Source organism: Barbus barbus (assembly GCF_936440315.1).
Source record: "Barbus barbus genome assembly, chromosome: 7".
NCBI classification, from domain to species: domain Eukaryota; kingdom Metazoa; phylum Chordata; class Actinopteri; order Cypriniformes; family Cyprinidae; genus Barbus; species Barbus barbus.
In genome coordinates this window covers 5,524,298-5,547,861 of record NC_136735.1, presented here as the reverse complement: position 1 = coordinate 5,547,861, position 23,564 = coordinate 5,524,298, and the positions used below count along the sequence as shown (strand labels likewise).

The window sequence follows — 23,564 nt, the reverse complement described above, 5'->3', positions numbered from 1 at the left end:
CTGCGCATGCGCACGCGTTCGGTCACCGTTGCCAGGGACGCGTGGAGGCGTTACCACGGAAGTGACGAGCGACTTCTTCCGGATTAGAGTCGAAAGGAAAGCGTTCCCACGTGTGGCAAACAAGTAAGTAATAAAACAAATATGTAAAGCAAATATTAGAGTGCTTTGAAGGAGTTAAACGAGCCGCTGCTCGCATTTATGCACGTTACCGGCAAATAAGTGTGTTTAGTAAAACAACTCAATTTAATAATGTTGTTATAATAACGGTTAAATACGATTCACGTGTGTTTCACAGATTAAAAGATATTAAAAGAAGCAACCAAGCTGTCATTCCACACATACATCAAACTAATGTCATATCTGTGTGTTTACTTCCCGATCCAGCCAGCCTGGAACTACTTATAATTACTTATAGATATCTTTATTTCTTATAATTTATCAATGCAAGTTTGCATGAAACTATATGCAATTGACCTGTCTGAAATCATGTGTTTCCTGCGTTTGCAGATGGTGAAGGCTGATCCAGAATCAGAAATTAGAGAAAAAACAACAACAAATCAATAAAAAGAACTTCAAGGATGCAAAAATCAAGAAGAATATCAGGTTTTTGAGAAGTTGGTTGACAAACGTTGGCATGGCGGTTGACAGGGCGACCAAGGAGAAGAAGAAGAAGAAAAAAGTAAAGTTGGAGGATGTTCAGGATGCAGGAGATACAAATGTGATGGTGTGTCGTGATGTTTCCGTCCAGACTGTTGTTAAAAAAGAAGAACCTCTGGACGTAAGCATCAGAGATGGAGGGAATGCAGCTAAGAAAAAGAAAAAGAAAAAGAAGAAAAAGAAAGCGAAGGAGGAATTGGAAGCTGTGTGTTGCAATGCCTCCGTCCAGACTACTGTCAAAAGAGAAAGCTCACATATAAACATCAGTGATGCTCCTGAGAAGACAAAGAAGAAGAAAAAGAAGAAGGTAAAGGAGGAAGAAGAACAGATCCAAGAGGAGGTGATCGTCATTAAGGATGGAGATCATTTAGTGTCCAAGAAAAAAAAAGCCAAGAAACAAGTGTATGAAGAGGAGGTGGAGGGTATAAAAAAGAAAAAGAAGAAAAAGGAGGTAGAGCTCAAAGAAGAAGAGGCTGATTTAGGACACGGTGTTGAGATAGTAAAAAAGAAGAGAAAGAAGAGAAAAATGGACGATGTGGCCAAACAAGAACAAAATACAGAATTGGCAGATGGAGAGATAAAGAAGAAAAGAAGAAAGAAAGTAGATACATGTGTAGTGGTAGAGAAAAAGGTGAAGAAAAAGAAGAATAAGAAATCTTCAGCGGAAGAGAAGCCTGATGAGATCAGCTCAAATAAAAAGCTGGAGAAGAAGAGCAAAAGGCTGAAGAAGAAATTAAAACGCGTGGATGAAGGTGAGAGTCGTCCTCACGCCAACGGAGGACCGGAGAGATCACCGGACAAGAAGATGAAGAAGAAAATCAAGGCGAGGACTGATGAGGTTATTGAGATCCAGGAGGAACCGGTGGGAAAGAAGGGGAGTAAAGAAAACGGAAACAAAACCCCAGAAAAATTTAAAAAGAAAAAACCTAAAGTGGAGCATCATGAGGCCGTCGTGGAGAGAGAAAGTAAAGTGGTGAGTCCTATTGAGTTTATTCTGCTGGGACAAATCCCAGGATCGTGATTGGCCGTTTACAATATGACCTCACTGTGATGTTAATTAATCTGACCTTCAGTGTGGATATTTAATTAGATAATATACTTTTCAGGGTTTTATTATTATTTATATACTTCCATAGTGCTTATTCATTTATAAAATTTTAGTTGAAAAATACCATTTTTAAAATATATTTCTGTTTATCTTCAGTTTATTTTGATTTCAGTTTTAGAATTGCCACGGCAACTTTTCAAATTTTCACATCAGGCTCCAAATCATATTAGAAATTATATCCGTTTAAAAGATATTTCAAAAACAATTTATGATTTGGAGGATTTATTCAGATTTTTAAGTAAAATTATGTATTTACATAAATAATTGCAGTTTTTGTTTGTTTGTTTTTGCATATGTAACGTTGTACACTGCCAAGTTAAATATTTGAATAATATATCATTTTTGCATAATAAAGTAATGCAAATGAGATTCACATTCACATGAAAAACATTGCGGTCCTATAAATAAGCTTAATTTTATTTACGACAAATGTCATTTGTGACAGGGTCATTTTCTTCAGATGTTTTGTGAGATTCACCCAGTTGTGTATGTTGCAGGAAAGTGTAACACATTCATCCGAGTTTTATTTGACGTCAAAATTGAATCACACACTCTGTATCTCGTTGTGTTCTCTCTCTGCGCTCAGTCTGATGTTGTGTTCCTGTCGGAAAAGCCTGGAAATCAGGATGAAGTTTCTATAGATCAGGTACAGCACCAGCTGATCAATGATACTTTACCACATACACCATAACTAAATCATGTTAAGATGTGTTAAAAAGATTTTTTCATTCCACAGGCCCGTCGACTCGCCCTACAGAGGGACGTCGACAAGGAATCACAGCCTAAGCCGGTCAGTTTCACATCAGAACACCTGCATTTAGATTATTTTGGTCTTACAGTCTTAAAAATATAGTTTTCTGAGTTTTTACAGAAATGCTATAGAAGAACTGTTCCCTGAAGAACCTCTCAGTCAACAGTTCTAAAAATCTTTTATGGAATGGAAAGATTCCGTGAATTTTAAAGGTTCTTCATGGAACCATGAATGCCAATTGCATGTGTGCTGCATGGATAATGTGAATTGGTTTTGATCTGAATTTTGTTGATCTGTTTGTAGAAACTCGGCCAGTGGGGCACGGCACAGTTCGACAGCTCTGACAGACAAGCCAAGTTCCTGCGCTTGATGGGCGGGTTTAAAAAGAGCAGCCAGACCCTCACAGAATCCTCTGGCCAGGCCAACATGGCGCTGGGGAAAGAAGGCCAACAGACTTTGCAGCAAGGCCTTCTGGGAGAGTTTGAGCGTGCACAGAGCCACCATATGGAGTTCAGGAATAAAGGAGCCGGATTGGGGTTTGCGGCGCCGTCCAGTAAGAAGTTTGCAATCGATGCTAATGCAAGGAACTCGATGCGATTCGATGACTGAGAGTTACAGGATCGTTCATTCAAAAGTGAATGCTCAGTCATCATTTACTCACCCTCACATTATTTATAAACCGCATCACTCAAGCTCTAAAAAGGACAAAACCACCGGTAGCCCATACGAAATCTGTTTGGAATGATGCAAGGGTGAGTAAACAATGACCAAATGAACTGTTCCTTTAATGTATGAATCAAACTAGAATTTATTTTTGGAATCACAAATCAAAAAATTTTTTTTTCGTAATTTTCCTTTAAATCAGATTGAATTCCTTTGGGTCCTGAGAGATGTTGTACTCAGGTGAAATATCACGAGATGTATTTGAATTTATTGTTGGATTTGCCGTAGAGGTTTATACTAAAAGAAAAGATTACACAGCAGCAAATAAAAACACTGGATTAGAGCTGTCCTTGGGTAATTATGATTGACATTGCATTATTGATGTTTTTCAGATTTTAGTTATGTATTTAGCAAAGGTTTATCTAAAGTGACAATGCTTTCGATGTATATTCACTAGTGTTCAAAAGAATGGGGTTGCCAAAATGTTATGCTCACCAAGGCTGCATTTATTTCATCAAAAATACAGTATTGTACAGTTTCAATTAACTGTTTTCTATGTAATGTGTTTCAAAGCTGAATTTTCAGCATCATTACCCCAGTCTTCAGTGTCACATGATCCTTCAGAAATCATTCAGATATACTGATTTGCTGCTCAAGAAACATTTCTGATTATCAATATTGAAAACAGTTGTGCTGCTTCATGTTTGTTGAAACTTTGATCATTTTCTTTTAACTGTAAGCTAAAAAGAACAGCATTTATTTGAAATAGAAATCTTTTTTAACATTATAAATGTCTTTACTGTCACTTTTGATCAATTAAATGCATCCTTGCTATATAAAAGTATTTATTTCTTTAAAAAAAAAAAAAGTCTTACTGATCCAAAAATTTGAATTTTAGTCCTTGCACTTCTTGGATTCAAACCCATTACCTTTGTATCACTAACACCAGGATTTTCTGTTTGAGCTACAGGAATATATCATGTGACTTGAAGTAAATATTGTGTTGAAATTGCCTATCTTTACTGCTAACTACAATGCAACATTCAGGACCAATGGATCTGACCTTGTGATGTTAAAAACTTTATTTTTTTCTCTTGTAAACACATGAACTCTAAAAACAGTTACAGGCAAAAGACAGAATAAAGAAAACCTATCATAAGACATTTCCAGATGTTCTGAATAAAAGCAGCAAGAGGTAAAAGTAAATTCGTCTCTGGTGACTATTTTTGCGGTTCATGTGCGTCAAAGAGTTAGAAAACAGTGCCACCAAATGTTATTGCTCTATAAACTTCAAATCCCATTGTGAAAGACTGAAAAATCTGTTACAGAGAATGTGATTGTGACAATAGTACAATTCCAGTTTTCCACTTTGGAGCTGCTGGTTTTTGAGCTCCGTTTATACAATGCAAAAAAATATGTTGTAAAAACAGGCTTCAGTTGCTTTAGACAATATAGTTACTTATTTCCTTTCCTTTTGATTGTGATGAAATGTGACAAAACGTAAGTTTTACTTTAAATTTAAAGAAGCTCCAAACATTCAGGACCATTTAAAGTGGAAGTCCATCAACAAAATATGACCTTCCACACGTTTCAGAGCTTCCAAAAACACTGCAAGACATCTGAACATGTGATATTACAATCACAGGTGTGTCAGAGCATCAGGAATGCCAGAATACTGCTTAGTAATGCAACTACATTCAATTACGGTAATGTGATACTCGTGCAGTATTCACTTAGTAGTGTGCATCACAGGCAGTGTGGAATGTGACACTCCAGATTCACACCTAGAATTCCGAACGGTTACTGGGCTGAGAGTTCTGCACGAGGAGGCGTGTCTTTGAAGCTGTGTGTTCCGGTGGGTGTGGTCAGTGGGGTGGTGGGCGTGGCTCAGGCCTGCAGGTACTCCGGCTGTACCCGCGCGACCTTGCGAAACTCTTTGGCGTGTGTGCGTGGACACTGCATCTCACACCAGCTAATGGGCACCATCTGAGCGCCTGCGGGAAGAGATTTCAGACCGTGTTGAACAATTAACATTTTGGGTTAACTGCATAAATACAAATGTCCTCACCCTCAGGGTCTAGATGAGTTTATTTCTTCATGCGAACGGATTTGAAGAAATATAGCATTGCATCACTTGCTCACCAATGGATGCTCTGCAGTGAATGGGTGCCGTCAGAATTAGACTCCAAACAGCTGATTAAAAACATCACAATTATCCACACCACTCCAGTCCATCAATTAATGTCTTATGAAGTGAAAAGCTGTGTGTTTATAAGAAACAAATCCATCATTAAAGCGATTTTAACTTTAAACTGTTTACTTCCAGCTAAAATACGAGTCCTCTATCCATAATATTGCTTTCTTCAGTGAAAAAGTAATCTTGTCTGAATCAGGAGAGAAATGTGAACAGATCTGGCACTGTTTACAGTCCAAAATAGCTCTAAACCAGTGGTCTCAAATTCAATTCCTAGAGGGCCACAGCTCTGCAGAGTTTAACACCTGCTTGGAAGTTTCTAGTAATCTTGAAGAGCTCGATTAGCTGATCAGGTGTGTTTAGGGTTGGAGCTAAACTGTGCAGAGCTGTGGCCCTCCAGGAACTGAGTTTGAGACCAATGCTCTAAACAATTATGTCAGTGGATTTTGATGTGAGAGGACAACAGGGGATGGACTTCACTGGAGGAAGCATTATTATGGACTCGTATTTTGAGTAATTAACACATTAACGATGGATTTGTTTCTCACAAACATGCAGCTTTTCACTTCAAAAGATGTTAACTGATGGACTGGAGTGGTGTGGATTATTGTGATGTTTTTATCAGCTGTTTGGACTCTCATTCTGACGGCACCCATTCACTGCAGAGCATCCATTGATGAGCAAGTGATAATGCTACATTTCACCAAATCTGTTCCTGTGAAGAAACAAACTCATCTACATGTTAGATGGTCTGAGGGCAAGTACATTTTTCAAATATTTATTTTGGGTGAACTATTCCTTTTAAAGTGCACTGCTCACCCGCCTCGCTGTGGGCCACGACTACGCCCAACTCGTTCTCTGCTGTGGTCAGCAGGTAGTTTGACTGCACGTCGCCCAAAGAGATCTGACATCTGAGGTCAAGGGTCACGAGCAACACATCCATGACAAAAGGAAAACTGCTTTTCATAAAGTATAAAGGATACCACTTTTGCAAGGACAATGTCGCCTGGCCTGAAGCTTTTGTACGTCTCCACCTGAAAAGAGCAATTCAATAAATGACATCTTAACCCCCGAAGACACTTTTTGAAAAAGGGTTAGATTTTGAATGTTTGCAGATATTTCTATGCAATTTTTTTAAAGCATTATCATCTTTCCCATACAATTTTTTTTTTAACCATAAAACAACAAAATTCCCATAAACTCACCTTGTCTTTCTCTGTTGCTCTCACGTCTTCTCTTCTGGAGAAATCAAAACCAAGCAGTGTTTAACATTAGACCGAATACTTTACTTCTATTACTGATAATAATATATGCAACAGAACCTGCTTTTAAAATATGAAGACATTTGATGGATATTAGAGTTAGTGCACTCCTACCTGATCGTGCCTCTAAACCTGTCTTTTAGTGGTGTCGACCCCACATATAAGATGTGGACCTTAGCAAATCGTGGGTTGATACTCGTCACCTGCAGGGAAACAATCATAGATTTAACGCACAGAAAAATGTAAAACATCACGCAGTAAATGACAAAGAAAGATCAGAAGGATTTAGATATGATTGATATGACTGCTGATGTTTTGTACAGAGCTCTCACCTTGCAGGTGACGATGGCACCGACGTCAGGCAAGAGCTGTGCTTCTGTCTCCCTAACGACTGAAATCACCGGGAGCTATAAAGAGAGAGGAGGAAATCAAATTTCACTATTGGATTACCAAGAGGCATGGGTGTTTAAGTCTTGGAAATTAATAAAATTGTGTTCAAATCAAAGAATGTCCCTGAAAGTGACTGTGATATATGAACTGACCTCCTCTCCCTCGTTCTTTCTCAGCACGTATCCCGCCAGCGAAGCGAAGATGCAGCCGTGCCGCAGATACGTGCCGGTGCCGGGGATACAGTCCTCCGTGCTGCAGAGCCTTTCACCTGCGTGAACAACAGCAGACAAACCAAGCCACATCAAACTGATTGTAAAAACACACAAATCATGACCAGTAATGCACGTACAATGGAAGTATATAGGGCAGGAATAAATGTAAAATATATTGTTTAACCACAAGACACTGATGTACATTCTACTTTACAAAATGAGTCTAGTGTGAAAAAAAACAGTTTCTAGCCTTATCTGTGTAAAGTTAATCCAATATTTCACCTCCTGTCATGATCAACAATCTCACAATACGGACTTTTTCTCTCTCGATAGCGAGTTTATATTTCACAATTTAGAATATTTTCCTCTGAATTCTGGGTTTACACCTCGCAATTTTTCACCACCGCAGAATTATTAAAAAATGAAGCACAATCAAGTTTCTATCTCACAATTATGAGCTTTTAGCGCAAAATTTTTAAAAGCTGCAAGATAAACAAAAACTCAATTGTGCAATACAAATTAAATTGCGAGGAAAAAGGCAGAATTATGATATTTAAAAGTCGCATTTACATTTTTTTTTTATTTTTTATATACTGTGGAGTTGTAAGGACACTGGAAAGCTGCTCTTTACTAAGTTCATTTCCGCCTTGCAATATAATAAAGGTAACAGACTTTTCAATCTCACAATTCTGACCCTGGACCACAAAACCAGTCTCAAGTCGCTGGGATATATTTGTAGCAATAGCCAAAATTACATTGTATGGGTCAAAATTATCCATTTTTATTTTATGCCAAAAATCAGTAAAGATCATGTTCCATGAAGATATTTAGTAAATTTCCTACTATAAATATATCAAAACTTATATGCATAGTAATATGCATTGCTAAGAACTTCATTTGGACAACTTTAAAGGTCATTTTCTCAATATGTTTGCACCCTGAGATTCTCAGCTAAATATGGTCCGATCCTAACAAACCATAGATCAATGGAAAGATTATTTATTCAGCTGTCAGATGATCTCAATTCCGAAGAACTTTTACCCTTATGACTGGTTTTGTGGTCCAGGGTCACATATTTGGACTTTTCTCCTCTGAATTCTGGGTTTGCATCTTGTAATTATTTGCCACAGATTAAAAAAAACAAAAAATTAATGCGATTTAATTTTAAATACGACAATTGTGTGTGTGTTTAGGGGGGGGGTCTCAACTGCATATGTTTCCATAGTTTAAATACTGTAACTAGTAATGCATTACAGTAATAATATTACTTTCCCTGGTAACTAGTAGTGTAAATAATTACTAATAAAATTTAAGTCATAATATTGCAGTTACCATCCAAAAAAATCCCAACATGTTTGGTCGGTTCTACCTGCTTGAGTCCTGTTACAGATTTTACTATGTTGCTGCTTTATTAAATAACAAAAGTTGTTTAAAATATTGTGGCATGTCACCAATTTGAGCCAAATGTACTCTTCATTTATCTGTAACTTTCATGGATTCAGAGGCTGCAAAAATTATGCAATTATGGAAAAGTAATGTAACTAGTAGTGTAACTAATTACTGTTGGCTGAAGTAATAATGTAATACTAATATTACTTTTGAAAGCAGTAACTAATGAGTTATATATAGGGGTGTGCGATATTGAAAAAAAAATGATATCTCGATATTTTTTGGGATTTTTCGATAACTAGAGGATATTTTGCCGAGTGTGTTATTGTGTTGATATCCGACTACTGTGGACAGCTGCAGATTTTGATATTCTTCATATTCTATGTGGTCAGTTCACATCAGTGATAGAAATTAATCTTTCCATATAAGTTTAAATTGATTTTTACCTTTTATGGGCAATTTTACCTTTAATAAAGCCATTTTTATTTTCTAAAAGTGTGCATCTTTTGAGTCAAATTGTTACATTTAATCAGTCAATTATTATAATAAGACATTTAGGCTGTTACCAAACAAATTAAACCAGTATCTTGTATTTAAAAAATGAAAAACCAGTACACTATATTGCCAAAAGTATTGGGTCACCCCCTTCTAATGAACATGTTTGACTACTTTAGTAATTTCTATGAGTACAAATATTAATGTTTAAGCATATAATGATATTCTAGGGAATTGTGTGCTTCTAATTTTATAGCAACAGTTTGGACAGGACCCTTTGGTATTCTAATGTGACAGTTCCTCTGTGTATAAGACACGGTTTAAAAAGACATGATTGATTGAGTCAGTGTGGAAGAACTTGACTGGTCTGCAGAAAACCAAGTCCTGATCCCAGCTGAACTCCTCTGGTGTGACTTTAATGCAGATCTTGAGCCAAAAACTCATCACTAAACACCAATGACTTGTACATAAGGGTACAGTCATTTTAGACACGTCCAAAACTGTTGCAACAGAGATGGAAATACATTTTTTATATATATTAATTATGTTTCCATCTTTGTTAGTGCCTTTTTCCATTCTAAAGAAGGGGTCCCAACACTTTTGTCCTTATAGTGTCTATACAAGTCATTGGTGATGAGTTTTGGTGATAGTTAAGACTATATTATACCATATATCATATAAAAACATGCAGTACAGGAGGAATTAATTTAAAAAAAAAAAATTAAATTAATGGCAACTTTACAAAAAATAAATAAATGAAAGCAGATTTCGGTGACAATGCAATTGAGGTTTCCAGGGCAATCTCGGTGATGAAAACCGCTGTAGTCACTCATCAGCCGCGGGTTCGTGTAGAGGCACATAGGTGAGTGTTTCACAGCAGGTTTAGGGCAGGTATGCATGAGAACAGCGCTCGCGCCCCGGGCGGTGGGCAGGGCTCGCCAAACGAGTCCTTTAACCCTGCAAATACCTCCAAAACTACACTCACTCACAGAATACAAGCTATTATAGCAAGCCATTCAATCAACATCAGCTGTTTTCGCCATAAGTAGACCGAAATCAAACGTGTGTTTACAACGTCATAATAGTGCTGCGCGTGCGGATGATTCGGCCCTACAGCAACGCACGTGAACGCGATAGAGGAATCAAACTGCTCACAACCTTTACTGACCACAGCAAAGCTCATAAAACATCAGTCTGTGCGTAACCAAAGAACATACAGCCAATCCCTGCAACAATTATGTCGATAAACCCAAAAGGACGCGCAGAAAACATATTAATAACAGTGACCCACCTGGAACACACAGCTTCATGGGCGACATGTTTTCAAGAAGCGAGTAGCGACAGCCGCGTTTTGATTGGCTATTAGTCGGAGGGCAACTCGCGTTCTGATTGGTCACTTCCTCATAGGCGGTACGAGTAAACCGCCATATTTGTTGTGGCTGCAGATGTAAATATACTCTGAAAGACAGGTTGAATGGAAAAGGTTTGGACGTTTCTTTTCTTGTATATTTCCAAGCATGCATTATTTTTAAGAAAAAAAAGGAAGATCAGGAAGATTGGTCATGTTTTTTTTGAAAGAGACCTCTTCTGTTCACCAAGGCTGCATTTATTTGATCAAAAATACAGAATAAAATTGTAATATTGTGAAATATTTTTGGAATTTAAAATAGTGGTTTTCTATTTTAATATACTTTAAAATGCTGAAAATTTTCAGCATCATTACTCCATTCTTCAGAGTCACATGACCCTTCAGAAGTATTGGAAACAGCTGTGATGCTTTTTTTTTTTTAATCTTGCAACCTTTGATACTTTTTCGTGATTCTTTGATGAATAAAAAGTTAAAAAGAACAGCCTTTATTTAAAATACTTTACATTTTTTAAATGTTTTAATGTGATAGGCCTATATTTGTATTTTTAGGAATCAGAAAAAATAAAATATTCACAGCATGTCACTTTTTTTTCTGCTTAAGCCGACATTTATTAGGGATTGCACATCTCATAAATCATGTATGTGTTCATATAACTGTCTTTCAGTCAAGCTAAATTATTGTAACATCTGCTGTACAAGCAAAATGTACAAGAACAGACAAAATGCAATAATTTATTTTCCGGGACAACAATATTCAGCATTTCTTTAATGGTGAATGTTTGCAGGTTACTTGGGTCAAAATGCATTGAACAAGACATGGACTACAGTACGACATCAACATACAGTGACATTTACCACAGAAAAGTGAGGAAAAAAGACGACCATAAACATATGCAATATGGAATATAGGAAGAATATAACCAGCTTTTAATCAGCAAACAAACTCACTTCTCCTCTCTAGATGTAGGTGAATCCTAAAAACAAACCGTTACGCAGATCTTTTCAGTGACTTCAAAGTGGGATAATTCAAGAGCATTTGTGTGGGTGTTCAGAGATATAGAGCAGCGGTGCAAAGCATGAATCACGCAAAGACGGGGAAATCGCACCACTTCTGCAGCCCACCCGGTCATTAATATATGCTGTTGCCTGGCAACAGTCGTCACAGCATGCCATCACAGACAAACACATGTGCCATCTTTTGAAATGTGCGACCGTGGATCTTCAGTGCCGAGACTATGTAAAGCTAAAATCCCTCCCTGTGGCTCAGTTTCACTGCATTCACACTCATACCCGAGCAGTTACATTTGAATTGTATTATAAGGATGGTCCCGATTCAGAGCACTAGGAAATTAATGATTGGTCAGTAGTTTGGTTCTAGGCTCATGGTCAAACACTGATTGCGTTTTTGAGGAGGATTGTGTGAATTGAGGTCTACTTCTTGGCTTTGCCCTGAGCGGCGACAGCCTCCATGGCTTTGCGGACCGTCTCTTCATCTCCCAGGAACTGCATTGGCTTCACGGGCTTCAGGTTCTTGTCCAGCTCATAAAGGATGGGGATTCCTGTGGGCAGATTCAGCTCCATAATCGCCTCTTCTGACATACCTGGAGCAAACACAAGGGTTATAATGAGCACAATCAAACAGATACAAATATAAAGCATTGCGAATGGTTGCCAGGACGCTGTTATACATTCATACGTTGTTATACAAGGGTAGTAGTTGAAAATCTGCTACCCTTACTCTGGATATTATTAAGAGCCAGTGAAAATGATGCATCATGTAGGGCCCTGTGAGTTCCATGACGTGGAAAATGCAGATGGAGTTGCAGAATTCAGTGATAAATATAGATTTTCAGTATAATGTCACAATTTTGGATGAGTAAATCAAGAGAAGTTCAGACAGAATGGTTAGAAGGTAATAAAAATAATAAATCATAACATGAATAAAAATTAAAACTTGAACATTTAAGGAACATCACACAATTGTAAACCTCTGTTATGCAGCACTTTGTTTGCCAAAAAGAAATATTTTAATTTGATTGCATCTTAAAGGATGATAAATGATCAATTAAACTGTTAATGTTTTATGCCTTCTCTTGACTACCACCATTTTTGATAATAAAATTGTATTAAATCATAAATTCAGAATAATTCAAACAAGGAATTCCTGAAAAAATTACACATTTCATAGGGCCCTATTATTGCAGAAAAATAAAAAATAAATAAAATAAATAAATTGTTATTAATTACAAATATTCGTTGGTTATTAAAATTGAAGTAAACAATTAAAACAGATTCCAGATAAATTAACATGAAAAACAGGGCTAACTGATTTAACAGGTCCCTAAAATTTTAATTTTTGTTTAAATTTACAAATTTATGTTAAATTACATTAATTTAATTTTCTTTTATTAATTAGACATGCTTCTTAAACTTAAATTAATTCATTAAACCTCTAATAAATCATTGTTCAATTGTAAAACTTTATCATTTAAATTAATTAGACATACTTTTGATTAAAAAAATTAAATTTAACCCTTAAATCCAGAAAATGAAAAGGGAAAAAAATGGAATTTGGAAAAATGTAAACAAAACAATTAATGAATGAGTAAAAAAAAAAAAAACATTTTACAAGGCCCTAAAAGTTTGGTTAAACAACTGTTATTAAATTATACATTTCAGGATTACACTTTTAATTAGACCTGCTTTTTGATTATTAACATTTAATTTAACCATTAAAACAGAATTCAGAAAATTTGAGAAGAAATAAAACCGATTTCATATGGTCCTATGGATTAAGAGTCCTCTTGGGCTCATTCTGGGTGTTGTTAGTGTGTATATACTGTGTGGTGTTCTATCAGGTCCTGGGTCCGTATTGCTAAAGATTCTAAGAATCCTCTCAGAGAGCTCCTAATTTAGCTTAAAAATTTCTAACTAGGAGTCTTATATTAAAAGTGATTCAGGACCAATCTGAGAGCAACTCTGAGCGAGGAAAAGACAAAAACTTTTATCTTAGTGAGGAGGCGGGGCTGACCCGTTGCTAGCTATGACACATTCTTTTGAAGACTGTGATTGGTTGGTTGTCAAGGAGGAAATAAAAGAGCGCTTTTAAGAGTAGGGTATATTATAAGCCATCACTTTGAAATTACAGGCGTAATTTTTCCTCTCGCTCTTTCTCTCTCTCGCACACACAATATATGTATATATATTCTTTATTTACCATGCTGTCATACTTACCGTGTTTTATAGGAAATGAACAGAGACATATAAGCCTAATAAGTGCTGTAACAGACCCAAATCATCGCTGCTGCATAGTTGAGTTTTTCCAGTTGCCAAATATGTTAATGTAGTGATTACATACATTTCATGGCATTTCAGTGCGGTGTCGGAGATGTTAGCGTCTCTAATAAGATCGGTCACAAACATGATCCCTGCACGATCTAATGTGTAGCGTCTTATTAACTCACTGTCATGCATTGTGTGCAACACATTTCTTCTCCTTCTTCATGTTTCATCCATTTTCTCCGCTGCTAAAGAAACTCTTAAGCCCCTTAACAGTCCTCGTCCGTACTCCTAACAATTTTGGACCTTTTAAGGGTTAAGATGCTTTCTGAATTACTTTTTTTTCTTTACTAGGATCTTTTCTTTAATTTTAAGAGGAAACACCCACAGGTCTTTAGGGTGTTTGAGAGGGTTTCTCACCCTCCAGGTGTTTGACGATTCCTCGCAGGCTGTTCCCGTGAGCGGCGATCAGGACCCTCTTGCCCTTCTTGATCTGAGGAACGATTTCCTCGTTCCAGAACGGCAGCGCTCGAGCGATAGTGTCCTTCAGACTCTCACACGAGGGCAGCTGGTCCTCCGTCAGGTCGCCGTAGCGACGGTCCTGCAGTGGCATCACATTCAGTGTCACGTGACCTTTCAGAAATCGATCTAACATACTGATTTGAGACATTTCTAGTGGTTGTCCTGCTCACCTTGCTGATGGCGGTGTAGAAGTCGTGCTCGGGGTCCATGGGTGGTGGTGGGATGTCGTAGGAGCGTCTCCAGATCTTCACCTGCGCCTCGCCGTGTTTGGCCGCCGTCTCGGCCTTGTTGAGGCCCGTCAAGCCGCCGTAATGGCGCTCGTTCAGACGCCAGGTGCGATGCACAGGCAGCCACATCTGATCGATGCTGTCCAGCACCAGCCACAGGGTCCTGATGGCACGCTTCAGCACAGACGTGTAGCAGATGTCAAACTCATAACCCGCATCTATGGGAGAGGAAAAACAGCATCTGCATCACTCTGCATTCTGCATGTGCACTACCCTTCAGAGGTCTGGGGTCAGTAAGATTGAGGTTTGTGAGCATCGGCAGCTAATGAGGCTCATCTAGAACTAGTGCACCAATGGTGACACTTAAACCCGCCCTGATTTACATGAAACTAACCGCAACACATTTGCAAAAGCAAGCACAGAACGTGGAAACAAGAGCGAAGGGAAAGCAGCACAAGCAAATAAAAATGAGCAGAAAATGTCTGAGAGCACTAAAAAACTGAATTTTTGGTGGGAAGTGGATCCCACAGGACTTGGTCCATTAAGAAAATCACTCAACATTCATGCAACCACCAAGCAACCCTCTGACAACCATATATTTGTATTTATCAATTAATGCATATTATAATGATTGTCATAGTTGCATATACATAAAGTAAAATGGATTTTTAATTTTATATGATTTTAAAAATACTATTTTTTAAGTAGAAGAATATGGCAATATTGTTAAATATGGTACTGACAGATAAGTGAAGCTACATCCTTTTCCTCTTTTTGGTTTCCCCCTCCATTGTGATAATTTAGAATATATTATATTATCAAAAAGCATACATATAAAAATAAATTACTGAACTTAATGTCATAATGTCGTATTTTTAAAGTTATAATTGATTTTTTTCTTGTTTGATTTTTACTTGAGCCAACAAACAACCACCAGGTAACGCTTTGGCAAGATAAAGATCATGCATGGCAGCTGCTAAAGAGTAACTGAGTAAGAGCAGCTCGATATTGACGGTGTTATTCTGACAGTAATACCACGATGTCCGCAGGCCTCACACAAACACAACACCGGTTTAATAAACGGACTCCGCTCACCTTTCAGGGCCTGGCCGCCCCTCTTGGCCTCCTCGGCCCCGGTTTCGCTCAGATCGGCGTCGAACCAGCCGCAGAAGCGGTTCTCCTGGTTCCAGCAGCTCTCTCCGTGGCGGATCAGCACCAGCTTATACGCGGCCATCACGCGCGGTCTGCACGCGAGCGCTCGGAAACACAGCGGGTAACGGAGGAGACGCGTCCCCGGGAGGCGGATGAGAGATGCTGGCACGGTGACCCGAAATATCGCTCCGGTGAGTTTGGAGGTCGTCGCTTGTTAAAGGCGGACAGCGCGAGAACACAACGCTTCCTGATGCGCGCGGCCTATAAGAGGGAAGGACGTCTGCAAGCGACCTTGAGCGTCTGTTTATCATCACAATACACTGCCATGTGTTTAAATGAGAAATTATAGTTTTACAGCTGGTTGGAAGTGCAATATTTAAATATTATAAATAAATAATACAATATTAATATTACTGTGGAAGTTCAAAACACTTAACTTTTTCACTTTAAACATTATATATGATTTTAATTTAAATAATGTAGTGTAGCGATTTTTCTTTAAAATCCTAAAATTTAAAAGGCAGATATATATTTTCATTTTATAAACCCAATTTATAATGCAAAAATAAATTAGTAAAATATTATTTGGAAAATATATTATTTTAAATGACGTTTTTCTGCCTGTAGCAGGCATCAAATTTGAAATGAGCTGATTTTGTGCATAAAATTGTAAAGTTTCTCAGTTTAAACATTTGTTTTGTTCTACTGTGAATAAAACATTGGCTCATGTGATTTGAAATTCTTTTAGTTTTCATTTTATTCAAATTTTAAAAAACGTTTAGAAGGGTTTAGCAAATTTTAATTTCATTATTAAAAAAAAACAATAATCCACAGTCTGTGTTTGAAATACTTTATTCAAAGACCTACAGATTAGTTGATTAGCTGAGAGAAGAGTACATGAAGGGTCATATATGTGTTATACGTGTTATACATAACATTAGTAGCCATACTTATTATTAATCACTCTTGCAAATATTTGATTCTATATATTAATATAATTATATATATATATTAGTGCTGTCAATAGATTAAAAAAATTCATCGCACATTTTTCTAAAATTAATCGCGATTAATCCCACCTAACATCAAAGTTTTTAAATATACTTTTATATTGCAATAATTTCACATTCAATCTTCAAATGTGCAATGTACAAACAACATAAAGACAGTATATTTTTAATATTTCTTTAATGGCATCTTTTTTATGATTGAAGGCCAGCATCACTGATATCAATACTACTGATGTCTCTATAAAATTGTTTTGCCCCTTGAATATTTAACCATTGACTGTAGCCATTCAGCATTACAGTATAATTGAGACCTATCAATTTGAACATTTATTAGACTTGACTTCTAATTTAAGTGAACTTAAAACAATCTTCACATGAACCCATTATAATAAATTACATATCTGTGCCCTTCAGCAGAAATATACAGAAAATGAATAGTTACCAAACACTAAATTCTAAATTAAATATAGACGAACCCCTTAAAGCTATAAAAGTTATTGCTTTCCTCTTTTTTTCTTTTGTTCTTGGATTAGTAGACATCACAGCAGCTGGTTATTAACTTATTTGCCTGCTATTGCTTTAAAAGCTGCTGAACGTGACGCGGATCTGACATGCATCTTATTTTCTCACAAATCTCTTTACCTTTTTTGACCCACTTCAGGTCTTAAAGTCTCTACTAATGAGCGGACGAGTTGAATCGGGTGTTTTAGATGAGGGAGACAGTGCTGACGTGCCCCAGGACAGTTTTTTAAAACAATTTCAGAGACATGTTCTTAAATGACGCATATATACCATATTGCATGCATGCACACAGTTTTAAGGCAGCTTGCCTTTTTGGTTTTAACTGATGCATAACTAAGACATTGCATGCATGCAGTTTCTTTCGCTGTTTGATATGAAATGATACAGGCTACAGCGCGTGCGTGCACCTTTGTGCGTGTATTTGAAGATATATACATACACACACACACACATATAAAACTGATAAACACACACATAAGTAAAACTGATAAAAATTTGGGACCAAAAATTGTTCAGACACTTTGACCTGACCATGTTTTGCTTAAGTATTTTTTACTTTAATTGTTAATGCGACCTTTTTACACCACAGACTGAATAAAAAGCATTGCTTGGTAATTGGTTGACCTAAATTGGTATTATCTAATTGTGCACTTAAATTTAATTCAACCGAATTCATTACATACCTTTCTATCAATGTTATCAAACATATAAAGATGTTTGACTGACATTACCATTTTCTAAACTATAGCGAATAAACTGTGATAATGTGAGAAATGTTGAAGGTGTCTGAATAAATTTTGGTTTGACTGTATGCATGTAGTATTTAACGAGTGGTTCTTTGATGTACTCTGATTGGCCGTCGTCTTCGCTGCCGTGTTGGGCGTTTCCTGCGGTATCCGTGCAGCTGATCCCGGTACTCGCGGTGGCGCATGGGCACATAACCGCAGGGATCACACAGATCCTGAGACACAGAGACACCAGACTGAGCTACTGCAGCATACTGTGGTGAAGACTGTCAGATAATGTGTGGTACTGTACCGGGTAAGAGGCATGGAAGTGTTGGTAACCTCCCAGCAGCAGGTAGAGCTCCGGATAGTGCAGGCTGGGATACACATTAACCTGTCTGTCCAGCCTCCTCAGATACTGACACCTGTAAGAAGCCTGTGTCATCATAAACGCTCTCTCTCTGTGTGTGTGTGAGTGTGTGTGTGAGAGAGTGTGTTTCTCACAGATGTGGGCCTCTTTCCGATGAGAACTCGCAGTGGAAGATGATCAGTCTCCGTGGCGACAACCCCTCCTCCTCTGGGAGTGAGTCAGACAGACGAGTCGCCCGCCGTCCCTTTATCCTCATCCTCCAGGACGAAGGACTTCGAGGTGAAAGTTGGGCTCCCGCTGAGGCCTGATGCACCGCCTGCTGGATCTGAGACTCAGTGTACAGATTCACTGCTCCCTGAATGAGGTGAAGGTTAAGATATGAAGACCAAACACTCTGCTGATGGATTCAATGTGACATTAATATATAAAAATATGATCTTTGGAGTCAGTTGATGCTTTTATTGAGCGAGGATGCATTCAGCTGCTCAAAAGTGACAGTAAAGGCATTTATAATGTCACAAAAGATTTCTGTTTCAAATAAATGCTGTTCTTTTGAATTTTATATTCATCAAAGAATCCAGAGCAAAATGGTTTCCACAAAAATATGAAGCAGAACGACTATTTTAATATTGACAATAATCAGAAATGTTTCTTGAGCAGCAATCTTCATATCAGAGTGATTTCTGAAAGATCATGTGACTCTGAAGACTGGAGTAATGATGCTGAAAATTCAGCTTTGATCACAGGAATAAATTACATTTTACAATATATTCACATAGAAAGCAGTTATTTTAAACTGTAATAATATTTCACAATATTGCTGTTTTTACTGTATTTTTGATCAAGTAAATGTAGCATACATTGGCATGCTGGAGATGTTCATCATGAACACCTCATTACATTAAAAACTCAGTAATATAAAGTCTGAGTACCTTAATGTGTCCTCCTTGGTACTCATATGGGTACCGGCAGTCAACGATGAGGAAATCCTCGACTGCAGGACCAAACTGACCTCTGATCAGTGACGCCACCTTCAGATCAGGAGACAATGCTTTTACCTCAACATCTCGTGAATGAGACACACATCATTCAAATAAACCCATAAAATAATTGTGCGAATAACTTATGTTTCCCTCTCAGCTGCTTGGAGATTCAAATATCATTTGATATTAGACTGCATTAAAATGGGACTCTTTTACCATTCCACACTGCAAAGAAAATCACGTTATCATCAGAGCTTTTTGATCCACTTTAGCTTAAAAAATGTTAATGATCACTTACAGTATGAGCGCTTACACAGTGAAGCTCCTGATGGCCGCCACTCTCAACAGGAAGCAGGTGTTGCTATGGAAACATTTTGAATCAAGTCTGAAAACATGAATTGGCTGTAATTTCTAAAAACACTTTCACAACCAAGTTCAGACACATATCACGTTTTAATCTCTTTTGCAAGTGGCTTTGGATAAAAGCATCTGCTAAATGCATAAATGTACATGTTAATCTAAAAACACAATCCAGCTGAGAAGGCATGAAAATTATTACTCTATAACTGGAATTCACATTCAGACGTTTGGAGTCAGTCTACTGCTCATCATGGCTGCATTTATTTGATTAAAATACAATAAAAACAGTAATATTGTGAAATATTATTACAATTTAATATACCAGTTTTCCACGTGAATATATTGTAAAATAGAATGCAATTTATTTCTGTGATTAAAGCTGAATTGCTCCAGTCTTCACTCACATGATCCTTCAGAAATCATGCTGATTTGCTGCTTAAGAAACATTTTTGATTATTATCAATGCTGGAAACAGGTGCTGATTAATATGTTTGTGGAAACAGTGATATATTTTTCCGAATGCCTTGATGAATATGAAGTTCAAAAGAGCAGCATTTATTTGGAATAGAAATCTTTTGTAGCATTATTAACATCTTTACTGTCACTTTTGATCAATGTCTGAATAAAAGTATTAATTTCTTTAAAAAGTGCAGAATGCAAAGTCAGAATTGCATGGTTCTCTATGAATAAACTTCATGTTTGTCTTGTTTAATAACATATTGTTTCATTTTGGTTTTTCAGAACCAACCTTACTGAAGTCTCCTATGAGAGAGAGGTCAGTGACGGCGTCCTGAGTGACGTGTGTGGGCAGGACTTTCCTCCGTGATCTCAGCTGACTGAACCTCGCAGCGGCCTGCAGACCAGCAGAGAGTGAAAACACACAATAACACAAGCATCTACCACCTCGGGCTCAGACACTCTTTGTTTGTGCATTTATTCTCACCACTGGGTCGACAGCACTCGTCTCTCGTGGGACACTGGTGTCCTCTTCTGGGTCACTGCGGTACTGTCTACACGCTCGGCCCGGTTCTGCCTCATCCGCAGCAGAAAATCTACTGGAGAGCTGCACACGCAGCCTCTTCTGCTGGACAACCGTCGAGGCCAGCATTGTGAATGCAGCCGCAATTAAACACAGCCTTTATGAGCATGACCCAGTTTACAAAACAATACAGTGGAAAGTACCATGCCAACATCAAGCCAAGCAGTATTGGGCAGTAACTAGTTACTAGTAATACATTACAGAAATAATATTACTTTCCCTGGTAACTAGTAGTGTAACTAATTTCTAATAAAATTTAAGTAATAATATTACAGTTACCATCAAAAAATATTTTTTTGTCACAATTGCTAATGATTTGAAATTATCCTCACCACTTACGTTAAAAATAAGGTGGATAATTAGGTGCATGTCACATTTACATATTTCAAATGACATTTTGGTTGCATAAATAATAATAATAAATAATAATATTATATATAAGCTTTACTGACAATTGCTCTGTTGTTCTCCTTATTGGTAGGAAAATCTCGACTGTTCCTCCACAGACACCTGGGCTGGAAGTAAAAAGTAAAAGAGCATCAGATACATTATGAGAGTTGTAAATGAGTTAACGTTACTGTATTTGGTTACTGTAAGTGTCCTATACCGTGTTTGAAGAGGAGTCAGGAGACAGGCTTCTGCTGAGACAAACACAGGACATATGATGGCTTGTTTTCTAATAACTGTGATACAGGTTTATTACAGGTAATTAAAACAAACAGAAATAAAATTTAAACTTGTTTTATTTCAACCAGTTAAAAATAAAAAACAGAGATGAATAAAAACAAACAATATAGACATAAAAAACTAATAAAACGACAAAAACACAAAATCACTCAAATTAAAATGAAAACCTAAAAAGTCTAAAAATAAATAATAACATTCAAAATGATCATAAAACTATGATAGTATATGTCAATACTAAAAAACACACTGCTGTGATCATCGCAGATTATTAATGCAATGCATTATTAATATGAGGTCATGCATCTTTATTTTACCTTGCTCGTCGTCTTCTTACTGCAGAGACTATGAGAAAATTCACAGTAAATTGCATTGAAATTCATAACTGTACATGAACAGTTCTGAACATTTAATGATAAAATTTAATCAAGTAATTTTCTGTTGGTAAACTAATTTTTAGAATTAAAGAATATAAAAAATATATGCATGCAAATGTGTGTTTCTCAAAGCTTTCAACTCTGGATCTTAAGAAGAAACATTTGAAGAGAGGTGACAAGCTAAGGATTCAAAAACATTGATCAAACACAATCTTCAATCATAAAATAAAACTAATCTAAATGTGCAAACAAAAGAGGGCGGAACAGCTTGAGTTTGAAGTGTCCTCAGAGGAGAGTTAATTAAGCTGTGTGTGTGTGTGTGTGTGTGTGTGTGTGTGTGAAGCTCTTGTCTGGACCTGTCGGCGTCTCTCTCTCCCTGGAGAGGGTGTTGAGCGGCGGATTGATGCATTCAGGCGTCAAAACAAGCTTTCTCCAGGGGTGCGAGCTCTTCGGACGCAGACTTAAAGAAAATGTGCAACAAAGTTATAGCATAAAACTATTAGTTATAATCCCCAAAAATGACCCAGATTTGTCTCAATTAATATAAAACATTTCCAAAATACTCAGTGTGCCATTAATAAAGCAAATATATAAAACACAGTACATGTATTCAAAATTGACCACTGTCAATTTATATAAAACCACTTTGGCGATCACTTTAAATTTAAGGCTTCATTTAGAAAATATGACAACTGCATTAGTATTACAAAATGTGTTTGTTTATATATTATAATTGATTAATATGAAAAATATGATTAATATTGTACATTTTCACAACATAAATCAGTATGAATTCTAAATATTTAAACACAGACACACTGGCCAATAAATTATGTCTAATATTGTCATTTTACCTCAATAAAATGCACTTTTTAAATCACTCAATCAATCTATCTGTGAGTCAGTGGAGTTGTCTCACCCATCCTGACACTGGAGGCTCTGCAGGCTGAAGGAGAGCTCGCTGACCGGGGAAGAGTCTTCAGCTGTCAGGTCACAGTCTGCCTCCTCCACCGCACCAGCAGCCATTGAGATACTCACACTAACCACACACTCTACTGCTGGACTGAAATGTCAAGTCTGATATGAGCTGATCTGTGCATCATGATGTGAATGTGTCTCTGCATCTCCTCCCTTGGAAACTCGTGTTGCTACAACAAGCTTCATGTGATCGCGTCGCGTCGCGTCTGTCCGCGCAGGAACACTTCCCCAAAGACTGCCATTCAGATCATTGCTCCAGAAAGTTGAAGCTCTACATGTGCATGCTACCATACTTCACTGATTTACAGAAAATGACTTGTTTAGTGGAACAGGCGATAATTCTTAAAGGGACAGTTCACCCCCAAAACTGAAAATCTGTCTTTTATTCACACTCATGACGTTTTAATTTTGTATGACGTCTTCTTTCATAAAACACTAAACATATTTAGCTGAATAGATGGACTACCATAAAAATAGAGTATTCAACTGTAGTCCCCATCCACTTCCATTATAAAGACGAGCACAGCCTCTGTGTTCAGCTCTATTTGCATGTAGCTATTATTATGCAGCTTGTATGCAAATAAATAAATAAATAACAGAGCAGCCTTAAACGTTGCCAGTTTATGTATAATTTATAGCTTCTATTATATTCTATCTATAGCACACCTGAACATACATTTTATTTTAATTGTCAATTTAGTTTTTTTTTTTTTATGTACACATATGTGTATTTTATTCTTATGTTATTTTTTATTATATGTGTTTTGTTGTCTCTGTGTACTGGAAGCTTGTGACACTAACTAATTCCTCGTATGTTCAAATATACTTGCCAATAAAGCTCTTTCT

The 23,564-nt window shown here is 37.1% G+C and overlaps 4 protein-coding genes across 5 annotated transcripts; 1 reads left to right on the top strand and 3 right to left on the bottom strand.

Annotated features, from left to right (window-relative positions):
- The first annotated feature begins 57 nt into the window (after positions 1 to 57).
- knop1 (lysine-rich nucleolar protein 1) lies at positions 58 to 4,376 on the top strand. Its single transcript, XM_079422244.1, has 5 exons — positions 58 to 123; positions 508 to 1,630; positions 2,352 to 2,411; positions 2,502 to 2,555; positions 2,820 to 4,376. Exons 2-5 carry the CDS (start codon positions 635 to 637, stop codon positions 3,123 to 3,125), a joined length of 1,416 nt encoding a protein of 471 aa, XP_079278370.1. The 5' UTR covers positions 58 to 123; positions 508 to 634; the 3' UTR covers positions 3,126 to 4,376.
- On the bottom strand, positions 4,240 to 10,472 carry exosc1 (exosome component 1). 2 transcript variants are annotated; one of them, XM_079422245.1, is made up of 8 exons: positions 10,413 to 10,472; positions 7,178 to 7,293; positions 6,968 to 7,042; positions 6,750 to 6,838; positions 6,579 to 6,612; positions 6,357 to 6,407; positions 6,193 to 6,277; positions 4,240 to 5,173 (listed from the first exon to the last, which is right to left on the bottom strand). In XM_079422245.1, the coding sequence occupies exons 1-8, from the start codon at positions 10,438 to 10,440 to the stop codon at positions 5,067 to 5,069; spliced, it is 585 nt and encodes a 194-aa protein (XP_079278371.1). In that variant the 5' UTR covers positions 10,441 to 10,472; the 3' UTR covers positions 4,240 to 5,066. The 2 variants fall into 2 exon arrangements, with proteins under 2 accessions (XP_079278371.1, XP_079278372.1); XM_079422246.1 differs by having other exon boundaries at positions 7,178 to 7,303; positions 10,414 to 10,439.
- A 610-nt stretch (positions 10,473 to 11,082) lies between these two features.
- On the bottom strand, positions 11,083 to 15,997 carry LOC306873110 (phosphoglycerate mutase 1-like). Its single transcript, XM_079422151.1, has 4 exons — positions 15,614 to 15,997; positions 14,462 to 14,736; positions 14,190 to 14,370; positions 11,083 to 12,091 (listed from the first exon to the last, which is right to left on the bottom strand). Exons 1-4 carry the CDS (start codon positions 15,750 to 15,752, stop codon positions 11,922 to 11,924), a joined length of 765 nt encoding a protein of 254 aa, XP_079278277.1. The 5' UTR covers positions 15,753 to 15,997; the 3' UTR covers positions 11,083 to 11,921.
- A 2,028-nt stretch (positions 15,998 to 18,025) lies between these two features.
- On the bottom strand, positions 18,026 to 22,766 carry cdc25d (cell division cycle 25 homolog d; the record flags this gene model as incomplete). The annotated part of the gene is made up of 12 exons (XM_079420801.1): positions 18,026 to 18,163; positions 18,241 to 18,352; positions 18,432 to 18,652; positions 19,230 to 19,328; positions 19,579 to 19,641; positions 20,389 to 20,493; positions 20,584 to 20,721; positions 21,132 to 21,194; positions 21,287 to 21,317; positions 21,681 to 21,699; positions 22,097 to 22,200; positions 22,660 to 22,766. The coding sequence occupies 12 exons, from the start codon at positions 22,764 to 22,766 to the stop codon at positions 18,026 to 18,028; spliced, it is 1,200 nt and encodes a 399-aa protein (XP_079276927.1).
- Positions 22,767 to 23,564: the final 798 nt, after the last annotated feature.